Genomic DNA, 15,930 nt, shown 5'->3' with positions numbered 1-15,930 from the left:
TACCTCTGATTCATACTTAATATATATTTGATTGCCTTGCTAACCTGGAACATGAACGTCTAAAATTATACACACTGACAGTATTTCCACACTATTTAATCTAGGCCTATATTGTACAATTTCCAGTACGTTATACCTTTTTCAGATGAGTTGGAAATCAAAATACTATCGCTATAGCATCGTCCTTCAGTTGACGTATATTTACATAATTTTCCATGTAACAATTCTCTTCAAAATGAAGAGAGAACAGCAAATGATTTGTTGTCGGTTGGAAGTTCTCTCTCCGAGTAGCAACTATCCATTTCCGATTGAGAAAATAATTTGTAAGGGAAAACCTAAACAAAAACAAACGCTCATGATGTATTATTTCTACATGAAAATACTATATACAAGTAGTAGAAAGTAACAAACAACCAGAAATGACTGACCTGTGAAATGTAACATTGTTTCTGTCTTCGTCTTTGCTTCCATTCTTACTGTTACAATTAAAAGCAGCACACGAACGAACCATGTTTACGCACTGTTTCCCTGCAAATGGCGGCTTCTATCACATTCAATGTGGGGACGCGACATCAGCGCGAATGCGCGGTCTAGTTTTTATTTGGTAAGTCTATGGTGCTGCTGGTACCCATAACCCTGGTTAGAAACTGTACTAAGGGAATGAGATTATAAGAAGTGGTAAGTGACTCTAGTATGGATCTTGAGTGACTGTCCTCCCCACTTAGTAGGAGTTCATTATGTTTAAAAGTTAAAAAATTTAATACTGCATCAAGCTGTTAAGTGAATAGCTGGAAATTACCAGTTAGAGCACTGTATAATGTGACTATAATTATTTTTCTTTTGTGTGTTTCTACTTGTGTGGCACATGCTTCAAAATGCTGATCACTACAGTATTTAAGAATGTCAATGTTTTCATAATTGTGACCCTTTCTAATGTAAGTGGCAACTCCTCCTTTCTCCAGCTCTTTTCTACAATACTTTGAAGCTAAGGTATACCCTTCCATATTAAGCATTCCAATTTCACTATCTAAATGATGTTCAGATATACAAATATCAACAGGATTTGTAGACTGTAGCTCATCTAAACAGACCTGAAATTCAGTAATTTTCTTATTTAAACCTCTGATATTTTGATGTAGTAAATTTACTGTTACTTTTTTTGTCTTCACAAGTATTATGCTTTACATTTTCAGATACAACTTGTTTCAGTATTGATTGTGTAGATAATGAGCTTAACCTAAAAAAGAACTGATTCTTGAGATGCAGTGTCCACCTTTAAATAATTTACTATCAACCTAGCCAGTATATCGTTTCCTATTCTGAGATTCAGGCCATGAGATGTAAAGCCCCACCTACCAATAGTGTCAACAGGAACCAAACCAATCTGCCAGCACCAGCCCAAAGTAGTTTATCCAACTCCATATTGATCCTCTTCACAGAGCTGTTGAACTGGGGTCAACCGTACCACTTGAAAACAGGCACAAACTCAAGATTAGTATAGTTCGTTGCTGATGCTATTTTTACCAGGTCACTCTCAATACTGTAGCCCTGGTCCCTATTAATACTGTTCCCTGCTCCATCTACTATTAAAACATGATCCTCCTTGGTGAAACCTTTACACAAAGATCTTATGCCCTCTATCAGACGCTGAGAGATGCACTAGGCTTGAAAAAGTAGCTGTCACCTAATTTTCCCTGCAGAAGTTGGCCCAAACATCTTTCATGACTGCTACCTAACAGAAGAATTTTCTCCCTACTTCCTTCTTTTTCGGAAGCAACACGCTTCCTAACTGGATTCTGCTGTGCATCAGCTACACCTACATCTACATGAGGCTCCTCATTACTTAACTTTGGAAGCAGGGCAAATCTATTTTTTGTATCAACAATGAAACTGTCAGATGCCCCTGTTCCCTGCTACCACTTCCCACTTCTCTTAACCCTTCTCCCCCATTGACCTAGTTAGTTCCACCCTAGCTTTATCTAATTTAGCCTGAAGGGCTATAATCTTCCACTCCTGTTCTACTATTTTCACATCCCATGAACACACTCTACAGTACCTAGGAAGAGTCTCATTTTGTTCCCCAATTCCCATGCCACTACATTCCCCCCAGTGAAACGATCTCTCATAGCAGTTGCATAGCACCCCAGAACTAACTTTCCTATGGCAGCTAAAACACTTCACATTCATTGTTGTTTACAATATAGGCCTACTTTTTAAGCTTTCGCTAAATTAATATTTCAAATGCATTGTGGAATGTTTTGCCGTGATGTGACATGATGTTCCGTGAAGTGTGAATTGGCCTTTTACACTAGCGCTACTACAAATGAGCTCTTTGCATTTCTTCCCGAGGCTGGTTTCGTTAAGGCTATATTGCTCGCTAAATGCGGGTGCCTATAATGAGAGATGGCGTACTGTTGGATATGAAATACATATCATGCGAGTTTTTGAAAACTATCTGGTGCAAATATTTGACTTTTGCACATTTTACAGTCTGATATTGTTACTCGATAAAGAACTGGATTTCTTTTCGTTACCCATTACACCTACTGCGCTGAATAAATATTAAGTAAAACACTGCACGAAATTTTAATGCTTTCTCAGATGTATAAGATACCGAAATGAGATTTCTGCAAATGATAGCACGCAATGAGGCACATATATTGTATGAAAAATACTCGAAACATTTTTATTCGCCTAAATATGGAACTAACTCGCCTGTAGCAGTAAGAGCTCGGCGGCTCAGAACGCATTCCGAAGTCCAGGTTGATGCGCAGCATCAAATGTCTTTATTTCGTTCTGTCTCAAGACGTAACAGACGAAGCAAATAGAGTACGAAAAGTAACGATATGAAAGATGACACCGTCCGAAATGTATTTACCCCAGTGCGGACAAAGACATAAGACACAATCAGTTGCGAACATGTTGCGATTTAATAATGGCAACGTGAGTGCACCTTTATCGAGCGAGAAAACGAAGCAATAAACAGCTTTCAATGAGGACGGCTGCCGCTATGTTCCAGTAAGCGTGTTCCAAGCGTGGTCACTCGTCTTGTCAGAGATTTTATTGTAGTAATGAAAAAGATTGTTTGTGTTGTACATCTATGGAAGTTTGAATTGTGGGATAGAAAGAGGTAGTGAGAAAAATAAACTAAATAAATTATAATATAGCATGTCAGTGGCAGGAGAGACGCAGGTCGAGAAGAAAATTCCAATTAAGGAAAAATTACGTAAGCTTAACAAATTTTTCTTCATACAGAGTGCAGTACACGTTTTCTTGTACCGTGATTTTGTCATTGGAGGTATTAAGTTTACTCGCAATAAATTTAAGACTGTAGGGTATGAAGTTAACATTTAGCAGTAGCCGAGGATGTTGAGTTTACTCGTCTCTACTGTGCATATACTAAGAATTGTTATTGAAATTACAGGACTTTATTTGATAAATCTAGCAAAGGACTACCAAGAAGCTACCTTAGATCTTGTGAAAGACGCTAAAGCTAACAAAAGAAGGTCCTTCATAACAGCACTAGGTGAGTCATTCATATTGTGTGTTCAGTTGTGCTTCTCGGGACATTGCAATCCTGTACGAGGCGTGGCAACTTTAAGTTTCCTCCATTCTGCTTTCTCCATTGCTGTTGTTCGTCATCCCCATTCTCAGAGGTTATATGTATTTAACTTTCCTCGTCAGCTTTCTGCCGGTTTCGTGGTCTTCTATCGTTTTCCGTTTCGCCTCCATTCAGAACCCGTTTTAGTTTTTCTTCCACATAGTGTTCATTGCAAGAACATTCCAAAGCCTAGCGACTTCCCGGCCATTTTCCCCCCTCAGTGTCAACGCCTTGTATAATGTGGCCCAAGCATGTATTTTTATTCCAAGAATAGCGGCTTATAAGTTGTTGCGGTTTATTTACCCGGTGAAGAACAAGTAGTATTAAGCAGTATGTGGATGGTTTGTTAACATAGTGCACAGGTAAAGTATGTATGCTTCGTTTGTCTTTTGCACACTACTGGCCATTCTCTATTTTATTGGGCTCTTCACAGAAAGTTGAAAGAATAAGTTCTTTTAATTTTCAATAACCATTGTTATTTTGAGCTGCCCACACCACACTATAAATCTCAGAAATTTCACCACCACCACACTTAATCCTACCACAAAAAAAAAAACCCCTACAAAATCGAAATTGGAATTGAACACTTCCCTTGACCTATATAGGTCAACAGCAACTAAGCCTCATTTCTTCACGACACACAGAACACTTATCAACTTCAGCCAACAGGCTGAATAGCTGAAGAAATTTTATTAGAGACAACGCACTGTCCCCCACCATCACCGACAACTGAAAACTGTTGACCTTGACAGTCATATCCATACCTATCAAAGACATAAACAAAGCAATTTACCAACATTCACACACAACGAACAAAAAAACACTACAATAACGTTGACATAACAAAACCAAAATCAGGTAACTCACTGAAAAATATTGCTCTGAAAGTGCAGTCACTACTGGTACCCCACAAGTGCAATGCTACCACGCAAATGAACCCCATATGCCACATAACATGCTACCCATAAACACGCCACCAGAGGGAACCACTGCCCGTAACAATACGCCACCTATAAACATGCCACACATTCAAACTAAACCAAAAACATCACCTAATGCACAACACACAAATACACCACCACAGAGCACCACTGATCACATCAAAACGACACCTATAAACACGCCACTCTCACAAACTAAACTCCGTGCCACCATGATGTCACACACAACAACAGCCTAACGTCACGGGTCAAAGCCAACAGGTGGAATCAGATGCTTCCATTGACCCTATAGATCTTGCACAGGAGCCTATATTCAAATATTTCACATTGATAGATTACTGCAGACTTGACCATGGTTTTGTGTATTTTCAGTATGTGTAGAATCCATGAGGCCTTTAATTTCTTCAAACATCTGGGACTACATTTTACCACTTAAAATGTGAAATTTTATTTTCTTTTACATATGATTTCTCCCCTTTGGTATTATATCACAGCTAGTAAAAAATCTGCAAATGTCAAAATTGAAGCCAGCAGTTAATATGTGTAAGTTATATTTCTTTTTCCGGTGAATATCATGTACTCAAGTTTTCATTTAATTGATATACACATGTGGGGTTGAGTTTCTGAAGCTGAGAGAGCAACACTAAATGAACAAAGCTGTCAGGCGAGTTAACTGGGAACTGATCAGGTTACTGCTGACTTCGGGTGTGTCTTACATCTGTTCCATGTCAGTTTTTCCTATTGGAAGGTTGAGATGCACAAGACGGTCTCCACATGAGGCTGTGCCAAGTATTGGACATCCCGAGGGTTAGCTGGGCAGGCAGGCCATAGTATATGCAGTCATGCTCCACTGGCCAAGCAGCTCAAGCATGTGTGGAACATGTGCAGTACGGCCATATGACAAATAATCTGTATTATCTGTGCCTGCGTATGAGTGTGATGAGTGGTGAGCACAGTTGCCCTTGTCCCTTGGGACAGTGTTGGAGCTGCTTACTTTAGACCTCAACAGAAGCGGAGGGAAATTGTACTAGTTGAAATGGTTGCTGAAAATATAAAGGGACCCATGTTACCCTGTTAAGATTCCTGTGATTACAGGTGTCGTAGGTAAGCCTCTTTTAGGATAAATGTGCCATCGAGACAGATAAATTTAGAAAAGATCAAGAGGAAAGAAATGTCACATAAAAAAGAAACTTGTTTGATTAAGCTTACAATGATACTTCAGAATGTTAGAGGACTAAAAACCAAAGTTGATGAATTTCTTGTTTGTTTGCGTGACTTAGTCAAGTCTGTCTAAGCACCATGTAAGTGTAGGAATCATATGTTTGACATAGAGACCTATAAATTATAAGCATATTTTTATAAGAAAAAAATACAATGAGAAGTCTGCGTTAGTAAGGTGCTGCTATGAGAAATGTCATTTTTATTTATTACAAAGGATCCATCATAGAAAGTTTTGAGATCTTTTCAGAACAATTTGAGTCAGTCCTATGCCACCAAGCAAAAAGAAAAGCAAATGATATTCTGTGGAGATTATAATATTAATTTTCTCTAAAATTCAGAAAAAAATTGGAAATGGTATTACATTTATATGCTTCTTACATCATTGATATCCCACCATCATTACTTTGGAAAGCGGTACACTATTAGGCAAAATATATTGTCCAGTCAGATTAATGTGAACACCTTGTACGTTCCACATCAGGATGCAATAACTACTCACAGGCGGCAGGGTATATAAAGCGTGTCAGTGTGGAAAATAGTGGAGACATTGTTGTAATACAGAAACAGAGTAATTTATGTTATCCAAAAGGGAATGATAAAGCGTGGAAGCATTTCCAAAACACCTAAGTTTGTAAACAGTTCACAAGGTGCTGTTGTTGAAGTATACTCTGTGTGGCGAAATGGCATTATCCAAAACTTGCGCCACAGGAACTGTGGTGCACCATGGGCCATAGATGACAGGGGTGAACAAAAACTGCAGGGATGTGTACAAGCAAATAGACGTGCAACTGTTGGAAAACCGACAGTCCAGATGAACCTAGGGGCTACCAACAGTGTTTCCTCAATAATCATTCGGCGGATATTGCTGCTTATGAGCCACCACAGCAGGCACCTGGTTTACGCACCCATGCCGACTGCTGTTCATGGGCAACGAAGGTTATTATTGGCATGGAAATACCACAACTGGACATCCACTGAGTGGCATCAGGTGGCCTTTTCAGATGATTCACGTTTTATGCGACATATGACCCTTGACATGTGCATGTGAAATGTTTGAAAGTAGACACCCTGCAACAATCATCAGAAGGGTGCAGCCCGGAGGTTGGGCAGTTATGGTCTGGAGAATATTTTTGTGGCATTCACTGGGTGGTTTCGTCATTTTGGAAAGTGCAATGGGTGGGCACAAGTATGTATCTATCCTTGGCAACCATGACCACACCTACATGCAGCTTGTTTTTTCTCAGCATGATGGCATCTACCAACAAGGACAGTGCAATGTGTCGCAAAGATTGCAGAGAGTGTGTGTGTGTGTGTGTGTGTGTGCGGTTCGAAGAGCATCAGGCATCAGGATGAGTTTGCCATACTCCTCAGATTTAAACCCAATCAAGAATCTGTGGGATCAACTCGATCAGGCTGTATGCCCTATGGATCCTCAACCAAGAACCTCTTTGACTTTCTCTGCATGTGTCACAGGGCCCATACTATAAAAGGTTGTTATTCAGGCTTTTGACTTGGGGTCACGTTAATGTGACTGGACAGTGTCTTTGTAGATGAACACTTGATCGCTGATATCAGTGGTTATACTGTAGTGAATGGCCCCTCTGAGCATGATACACAGTCAACAATGCTAAACATCCTAAGTGGTTACAATGAAGGGGTATAATGGAATGGAGTAATTAGTGATCAGACACTCAAATGTTTTCGAGGCAGCCTTACGGGAAACTGACTGGAGTGAGATTATAATATGACAGACGCCAGTTCTAAATTTTATGTGTTTATAGATGTAGTTCCGTCAGTCTTTAACTGGTGTTTCTGTATGTATAATGTCTGAATTTAATAAGTCATGTTACAAAATTAAATCTGTGTGGGCAGGAATTAAAAGAGAATTGTCAAAAATTGAATCCTTTGTTGTTACAGAAAACAGCCAATTATCCTCTGATTAGAAATATTTTGTGTGTGGCAGATTGCAATTTTGCATGGGAGGGGAGGGGAGGGGGTCAGTGTTGCCAGCATGCAGCCAGCCATGCTGTACGTACCGACAAAAACAGGTAACACAGTGAGTACATGGTGCTTGAGAAAGAACTAAGAGTACTTCTACCACTCAGCTCGTTGGAATTTCAATCACAAAGTAATTTTAATTGGAATATAAAAAAAAGGTTGCTAGTTGTCATGTTGCCAACATATTTAATAATTACTTCCTGGAAATATCTTAAAAGACTGTGGGCAGGGGCAGTCCAAGGGATAAAGTAATATAGGACATTCAAGAAACAGTGCCAAAGCCATATACGTACCTCCTTATTCCAATTATTCTTTGCTCTATGTAGGAAATTAAAAATTTAATTAACTCAGTCACATCCATAAACTCCCAAAGGTTTGTTGTTGTTGTCGGTGGCGGTAGTGTGGTTCCTTTTTTTTTATATCAAGTATACAGATTTGAGTTAGTAATTCCTACCTATCACCTTTTAGACATTGCAATAACAGAAATTCTTCTATAGAAGAGGAGGAGTTGTCAATGAGAACCATTTTTAGCTGCCCTTTTAGTACTAAAGGCAACTTATATGTGGAGTGACAAATGTCACATTACCTTCTGGCATTGTAATTATGTAAAACATTGTTCTGTGGGTCATTGCATCCAAAAGGATCATGGAACCCCCCCACCCCCGCTATTTGAGCTTCTGTGTACCTGATGGAAATGGTTGCTATGGTTGTAGACCTATCCTAAAAATGAATCTGTGCAAAATTTTAAATAATGAGCTGAAGTATATGAGAAACAGTGGCCTTCTATATGGATGATTTTTTATCGAATGTGTATGAAAATGAACAAAACCCAATATTTGAAGCTCTTCTACTACAAGACAAAAGCAAGTAGAAAACTCTTACTTTAAGATCGTGCATAACTTTTGGCTGTGAATTAGAAAAATACTGTGTGACAGAATGTTAAGCATTTTGTGAGCCAGCACAAGGCATTAAAGCTACTCAAAAAACTGCAGAGATAAATGCATAGAGTTTTTGATCCGCTTTGGGGTCCTATATCTCGGAGAGAAAAATGCAAAGGAACTATAACTTGACACATTTGTTGACAATGCCAGGGACATGATTCTATTAGCATATCTTCCTGCGTAGCGCATTATTTTCGATTATACTCAGTCACAAACATAGTGTCAAATTTAAAATTACAGTAAATGAGCGAAGTTCAGATGTAAATATTGCAAAAGGGTCATTCCACAAATTCTTCTTCCTGGCCCCATTGCATAGAATACAATTTTCTGCAGTAGCACTTAAATAGTCAGTTCAGCAAAGGGACCAAATATGGGGCTGAACTTCCACAAAGGCCATGCGTAATATGTTGCAGTCACAACATGATACTGGTTACTGAACCCATAACTTTGAGACAAGTAGATAAATGCTGGTGTTGCAACTAGCCTTGAAAATTGTGGAAATTTGATGGCTCAACCAATTCAAAACCAATTGTTGAGTCAGTTTCTGTCCCTGTCCTGGTAGTAATCATGTATGGTTGCAAAGGCAAGATGGGCATGAGGTTGATATCGAACATTGCTTATTCTGTTATGTATAGATGGGCATGTTTGCTGGTTTCTTCATCAAGGTTCCAAAGCCTCATCGGGTGTCTAGCCTTGGTTTCCAATCTGCATTTGGTAGTTTATTCATTGAGGTTCCAAAGCCTCAGTTGGGTTTCTTGCCATGGTTCCCAAGCAGATATGTAGATATCTTCATGCTGGTTCCCAAGCCAGTGCTATTTAAAATTGCTGCTTCATGGAATTAAATTTTTCTTCACTACTGTTTAATGTGGGTTTTGGAAAATTATACTGACATCCTGTTCTAGTTGCTGAAGGTGCTGCAATATTCGTGGTGTGCTGTTCAGGAGTCCAAATTTATCTTCTCATTCAGGCCAACAGAATGAGCAAACTGGACCAAAAGGGTGCTTGAATTTGACCCAGGGCATCATGTTTTTCAGTATCAACTTCACACATGTTACCAGTCCACTAGTGATTGTCAGAGATGCTGGCAATGTATTGGCCAGGAATGAGGCTTAAAACTGACACGAAAGGCACAGTAATGTCAGTTGGTTGATAAACAGAGGCCAGAAAAAAAGTTTTATCATATGAATCCTGGCTAACTTAATGTGGTTCTAACCCTTTGGCAAAAATTGGTAATTTTCACGAGTTCCAGCTAAAATATGGCTATTTGCTAGTCATTCTTCTTGTAACTGTCTTTTGTCTTCTATGTCTTGGCATCAGTTTGCCTATGACCACTGTGCACTTAGCAAGCTGTACCATCTTGCGATGGTAGCATGTTGCGCACTATTTTTGTTGAAGTTCAGCCTTACTTTTCATCCCTTTCCGGAATCAGTGCTAAGATACAAGATGTTTCTAGTGCAGAAAAGTGTGCTCTTTCCAGTGGTCTGGAAAGAAAAACTTCTGAGGTGACCGTTTTAAATATTTGCAACTGAACTTGGCTCACTTTCTGCAGTTTTATATTTGGCAAGTGTTTCTGATTGAGTACTATCCACAATAAGTGCTTAGGCAGGATGGTATATTAATAGATGTGCCACAGGTACTGTTAATATTTGTTCCAGTTGTTCTTTTCCATTTTTACTTCCAAATGGCCAAAAAATCCAACTGTTTGTCTCTGCAGGTTTCTTTGGGGTACTTTGATGCTTATACTGGCTCATGAAGTGTTTTACACACTGCCACATTGTGTTTTTCTGATTCAGAGCCAAAAGTCATATAGGATCTGAGAACAAGAAGTTCCTAGTTGCTGTTACCTTATATTAAGAAAGGTTCAAACATTGGGGTTTGTTGGCGTTCACCACACCATCATCAAAGAGTTTCTCAAACATGGGGCCGCAGTTCCCATATATTGGATATTATGAGCTGAAATTTTGCACGAGTTCATTTCTATGGTATCTCTGTACCCATGGTCAATTTAAATAAAACCAGAAATAGAAATGTGGGAAACTTTACAAAAATGTGATGACATGGGATGGAGTGACCCCCTTTTGATCTGCAATGACTTATTTACAATAAACTTCATGAGGAAATAAGTATACTACGATGCAGTAGTCAGAATGTCCAATTCCTTAACAGATGTCTCAAATATGATCAAAGGTGAGAATCACATATTTTTACAGCACATTTTTGAGCAATGAAGACTTTCTTTCGTAAAGTTGATTTACCCCAGAACATTACTCCATATGGCATTACCGAGTGAAAATATTCAAAAAATGTCAGCTTGCTGATTTGTTTCTCTCCAAGATTTGCAATAACCCAAAATGCAAATGTGGCTGAACTAAGTTGTTTTAAGAGTTCTAAAATGCAATTTTTCCTGTTTATATTCTCATCAGCATGAATACTTAAGAATTTTGAATTTTCCGCCATATTTTTTATTTCCTCACCATGTGTTACATGTATCATTGGTGTAGTAGTACCTCTAGATGTGCCAGACAGAATATATTGTGTCTTCTTAAAATAGATTGTAACGCCATTTGCAGAAAACCAGTCAATGACACTGTTAAGAAAATTGTGTACCATTTCTTTTGTTGCCATATGTGTGCCTGGAATGATTACAATACTGTTGTCATCCACGAAAAAAACTACATCTGCTTGTTGTATATTAGGTGGAAAATCATCAGTGTACATGAGGAACAGTGGTGGATCTAAGATTGAGCCTTTGGGGAACTCCATAAGTGATCCCCAGTCAGAGGAATCTGCTCTGATAACATTGGTTGAAAAACTAAGTACACCTTTCTGTACATGTTTGTTAGATATAGCATTATCAATTTTTGTTATTTAGGAGAATATTGTGGTTCACACAGTCAAATGCCAAATGTAGGTCATAGAAAACGCCTACCAGGGCTATTTTGTTATTTAATACTTATAAAATTTGGTGAGTGAATGTACAGATGGAGTTCTCAATAGAGCAACATTTCTGAAATCCAAAATGTGGTTGACTTAGGGTATTATTGTTGCTCACATGGAATACTATTCTAGAATACATCTCCTCAAAAACTGTGGAAAATTATGTCAGCAATGAAACTGGTCAGTACCTGTTGACATCTCTATCATCTTTCTTATGGAGAGTTTACAATGGCATACTTAAATTTCCCGGGAAAAATGTGTTGGAAACACTGTCAAATCCATATGAGATCATATTTCTTAGGGAATACGTAATTTTCTTAATTTCAGAGGTAGAAGTGGGTGATATGTTACAGTATGCATGTTCCCTGATCTTTAATAACTCTTCTTAGTAATTTTGAGTAGGTTTTTTTTTTATTATTATTTTTTAGTGTGAAGTGCTGCAGGATCTCTACTTGTTCTTGCCAAAAGATAAAATTCCCTTTTCCATTAAGCCCTCTAGTGATCCATGGTTTTCTACATGGCTGTTAAATGTTCTTTCTGAATAGCTTATGTAGAAAGCTATTTTCAGATAATGGTATGCATTTACCGTGGAATAAATGAAATATTATATCAGCTTTTGGTTCATAATATATTAAGAAAATTACTAAAATCCTTATATTCACACGTGTGTATATATATAATGGAATGTAGTAAAATTAAATCGGGTGATGCTGAGGGAATTAGATTAGGAAATGAGTCACTTAAAGTAGTAAAGGAGTTTTGCTATTTAGGAAGTAAAATAACTGATGATGGTCGAAGTAGAGAGGATATAAAATGTAGACTGGCAATGGCAAGGAAAGTGTTTCTGAAGAAGAGAAATTTGTTAACATCGAATATAGATTTATGTATCAGGAAGTCGTTTCTGAAAGTATTTGTATGAAAGTGAAACATGGACGATAAATAATTTGTACAAGAAGAGAATAGAAGCTTTCGATATGTGGTGCTACAGAAGAATGCTGCAGATAGTGTGGATGGATCATGTAACTAATGAGGAGGTATTGAATAGGATTGGGGAGAAGAGAAGTTTGTGGCACAACTTGACTAGAAGAAGGGATCGGTTGGTAGGACATGTCCTGAGGCATCAAGGGATCACAAATTTAGCATTGGAAGGCAGCGTGGAGGGTAAAAATCGTAGAGGGAGACCAAGAGATGAATACACTAAGCAGATTCAGAAGGGTGTAGGTTGCAGTAGGTACTGGGAGATGAAGAAGCTTGCACAAGACAGAGTAGCATGGAGAGCTGCATCAAACCAGTCTCAGGACTGAAGACAACAACAACAACAACATATATTGCATCATTCAATCACACAAACAATATGTCGCTATCAAAGGTACATTTCTGGCAACGGTCTTGCCACAGTGGTAACACCGGTTCCTGTCAGATCTCCAAAGTTCAGTACTGTCGGGTTGGGCTAGCATTTGGATGGGTGACCACCCGGTCTGCCGAGTGCTGTTGGCAAGCGGGGTGCTCTCAGCCCTTGTGAGGCAAACTGAGGAGTTACTTGACTGAGAAGTAGCGGCTCCGGTCTCTGAAACTGGCATACAGCTGGGAGAGTGGTGTGCTGATCACATGCCCCTCCACATCCAGTGACGCCTGTGGGCTGAGGATGACACAGTGGCCAGTCAGTACCATTGGGCCTTCATGACCTGTCCGGGAGGAGTGTAGTTTTTTTTTACAAGGTACATTTCCAGGCATATGGAAGTAATGATGTTGACATACCCATTTACAAGAATAACTATCCAGTCACACTGTTTATCTCCCCCTCAAAGGGCATGGAAAGGATTGATTATGCAAGAACAATAACACGTATGATCTACAGCCAAGCAGAAAGATGAAATCTGTGCCAGTGATGAGACAAATTTTATCTGAATCCTTTGCAGGAATGATCAGTCTGGCTGCAGCGGTACCGTTTACACCTATGGTATTGCTGATTTTGCCCAGCTTCTTCAGCATAAAAAGCCTCTCCAACTGTCACTTAATGTGCTATAGACAAGATGGTACCCCCGGAAGACAGGCATGGTTTTAATTTTTAAATTATCTCTTGTTCATTTGCGAGCATAAGTAGTATGTTTTGCCTCGCAGAGCATGTGATTTACTCGTGAAAGTATAGCTTTGCATCTAATAACAATGATAGTGTTTTATGGTATATTTTTATTAATATTGTGTAAAAATCACAAATACAAGTGATGATTAAATGCTTCACTTTGAATGGATAGAAGGGCCTAATTGGACGCACTTTGGTGACACGTGAAGATGACAGAAGACTGTGTTGCATTTACACTTCATAAGATTCTGGTAGTGTTAAATGTATTCTCAGTTATTAAGGTCTCTTATTATTAGAAGTCATTACCTCATTACTAATGAACACTACATTTGGAACATGGTGAGTAGCAGCTATCCTTTTCATAATTTTATATTTGGAACATGGTAGCATTTAAGTGAACAGGAAGGAGGTTGCTGTAAGTGGAATGTCAAGTGCAGCTTTTTGTTTTTATAATTTGTGGAAGCATAAAAAATACCTGCACATGTGTAAGTGGAAAAGAAATTAGTTTGGAAGCTGGTTTGTACTCTAGAATTACAGTTGTGGGTAGTAGCTAAGAACAAAACATAGTAAGGAGAATACTTGGGTTGGTATAGAGCATTATCAAAGATTCTTTAATTAAGCATTTGTTACATCAGAGATCAATCTACCCTACTTGCATAAAATACCGTTAAGAGATATTAATAATGTCCAAATATTCAACCAGAAAATGATATTCTATAGTGTTCTTTCCTTTTCACTAATCATTCGATTAGACCTGGAAGTCACATTCCTGAATATCACATTAACTTCCATTATGTTGTTGTAAAGTGTTCTCCAGATGAACAGGTTGCTATAACTACTGTAAATGTCTCATGATTTGTTTTTCTTTTAAATCAACAGGTCTGGGTTTTGCTGTATGCTGCTCTCTCACCAACCCTGATGAAGAAAGCTTTCGTCGAGATGTTATAATGTGTAATCAGGACATTATGTTAGTAGGAAAACCAATACGTAATCCAGCTTCTGTTCAGCATATGGAGCACATTGAAAGCTGCTATAACAAGGGTCTCATACGTAGTTTAAATCTTGGTTTGTTTTCACTTATATGGGTTGATAATAGAAGTAAAAGTTCAGCTGCTTATAGTGCACAGTGCAGTTATCTTCGCCCATCATTTTTTACGTTCCATAAACATGTAATTGATGTTGGCTTTCTTGGAAGATGGTGGTGGCTAAATAGTGTAATGACTGATTATGACATAAATCCTCTAGAATTTCCTAAGTGATCAGTGTTTTGTTATTTTTTTAGTCTATGAACTTATTGTTTTGAAACTAATAAACAATCTGTTAGTAAAAATCAGATTTTCTGACTTAAATTAGTATGAAGTGATCAGTTGACAAACTTTCTTCTCAAGCTGTGTAAGTATGGGCCATGCTTTATAACAAGTGCTTACCTTTGCAGTGTTTCAGATCTGTTGCAGAACTATCACTACTGAGTAATGCATGGTTTCTTATCAATCAGTCACTATATAAGTATAAAAATTAAAGTTTTGTGGATGAAATTGAACAATACTTCCAAAACCACCCACCTGTCTTTGGTTTTCATGTCTGGTGTCACCCATTATTCCCCTGTTGTGATTGAGCTGTGGTTGCTGTTGGGGTTGTGGAGACATGAGTGTTTGAAATGGTCACCAACAACTTAAAGTGGTATCCAGGACATCTTTCGTTTCTTTTACATCAATGTGTTTTTCAAAGACAAAAATTCCTGATTGTTTTATATTGTTATTGAGCTTTTACGAATATTGTTGAATGTAGTAGAATATTCTAAAATATTCATTAGTACAACTTGGAAACGTCACACATTGCACTGATCTAAACTGTGGCAAAATTATCTTAACTGTTCAGTTGTCAAATATAGTAAAGACAGGAACAAATGTTAAAAGTATATATGCTTATAGAGCAAAAGTTTGTAAACAAGGAAGGTTGTCTATGTGAACAATTTCAGCAACAAAAAACGTAGTTCAACAACCAAGTCGGCAAATACGGAATATTATACCAGGAAAAGAAGAGTATTAGAACCAATTGATAGAATGGTCAGTCAAGATGAAAGTATAAACTTCCCTATAAAATTCATAAATTCACTCAATGTTTCCGGTATGTCCTCACAAAAAAATATTCTAAACTACAAGCAGAAATATCTAACAAGAAAAGACACACATCAGGATTCATGCCGTG

The 15,930-nt window shown here is 38.2% G+C and overlaps 1 protein-coding gene across 1 annotated transcript; it reads left to right on the top strand.

Annotated features, from left to right (window-relative positions):
- The first annotated feature begins 2,985 nt into the window (after positions 1 to 2,985).
- LOC126336998 (mitochondrial import inner membrane translocase subunit Tim29) lies at positions 2,986 to 15,055 on the top strand. Its single transcript, XM_050001239.1, has 3 exons — positions 2,986 to 3,226; positions 3,425 to 3,526; positions 14,602 to 15,055. The coding sequence occupies exons 1-3, from the start codon at positions 3,169 to 3,171 to the stop codon at positions 14,979 to 14,981; spliced, it is 540 nt and encodes a 179-aa protein (XP_049857196.1). The 5' UTR covers positions 2,986 to 3,168; the 3' UTR covers positions 14,982 to 15,055.
- The last annotated feature ends 875 nt before the right edge of the window (positions 15,056 to 15,930 follow it).

The sequence above is a fragment of the Schistocerca gregaria genome, chromosome 2 (genome assembly GCF_023897955.1).
Source record: "Schistocerca gregaria isolate iqSchGreg1 chromosome 2, iqSchGreg1.2, whole genome shotgun sequence".
Classification (NCBI taxonomy): domain Eukaryota; kingdom Metazoa; phylum Arthropoda; class Insecta; order Orthoptera; family Acrididae; genus Schistocerca; species Schistocerca gregaria.
This window is presented reverse-complemented; position numbering and strand designations above follow the sequence as displayed.

Bases quoted from the DNA above. Each gene is read 5' to 3' on its own strand.
- LOC126336998 (XM_050001239.1), top strand. From the start codon at position 3,169: ATGTCAGTGGCAGGAGAGACGCAGGTCGAGAAGAAAATTCCAATTAAG. The intron at 3,227-3,424 runs GTAAGCTTAACA...TTGAAATTACAG, and splicing joins TCCAATTAAGGAAAAATTAC to GACTTTATTTGATAAATCTA. The intron at 3,527-14,601 runs GTGAGTCATTCA...TTAAATCAACAG, and splicing joins GTCCTTCATAACAGCACTAG to GTCTGGGTTTTGCTGTATGC.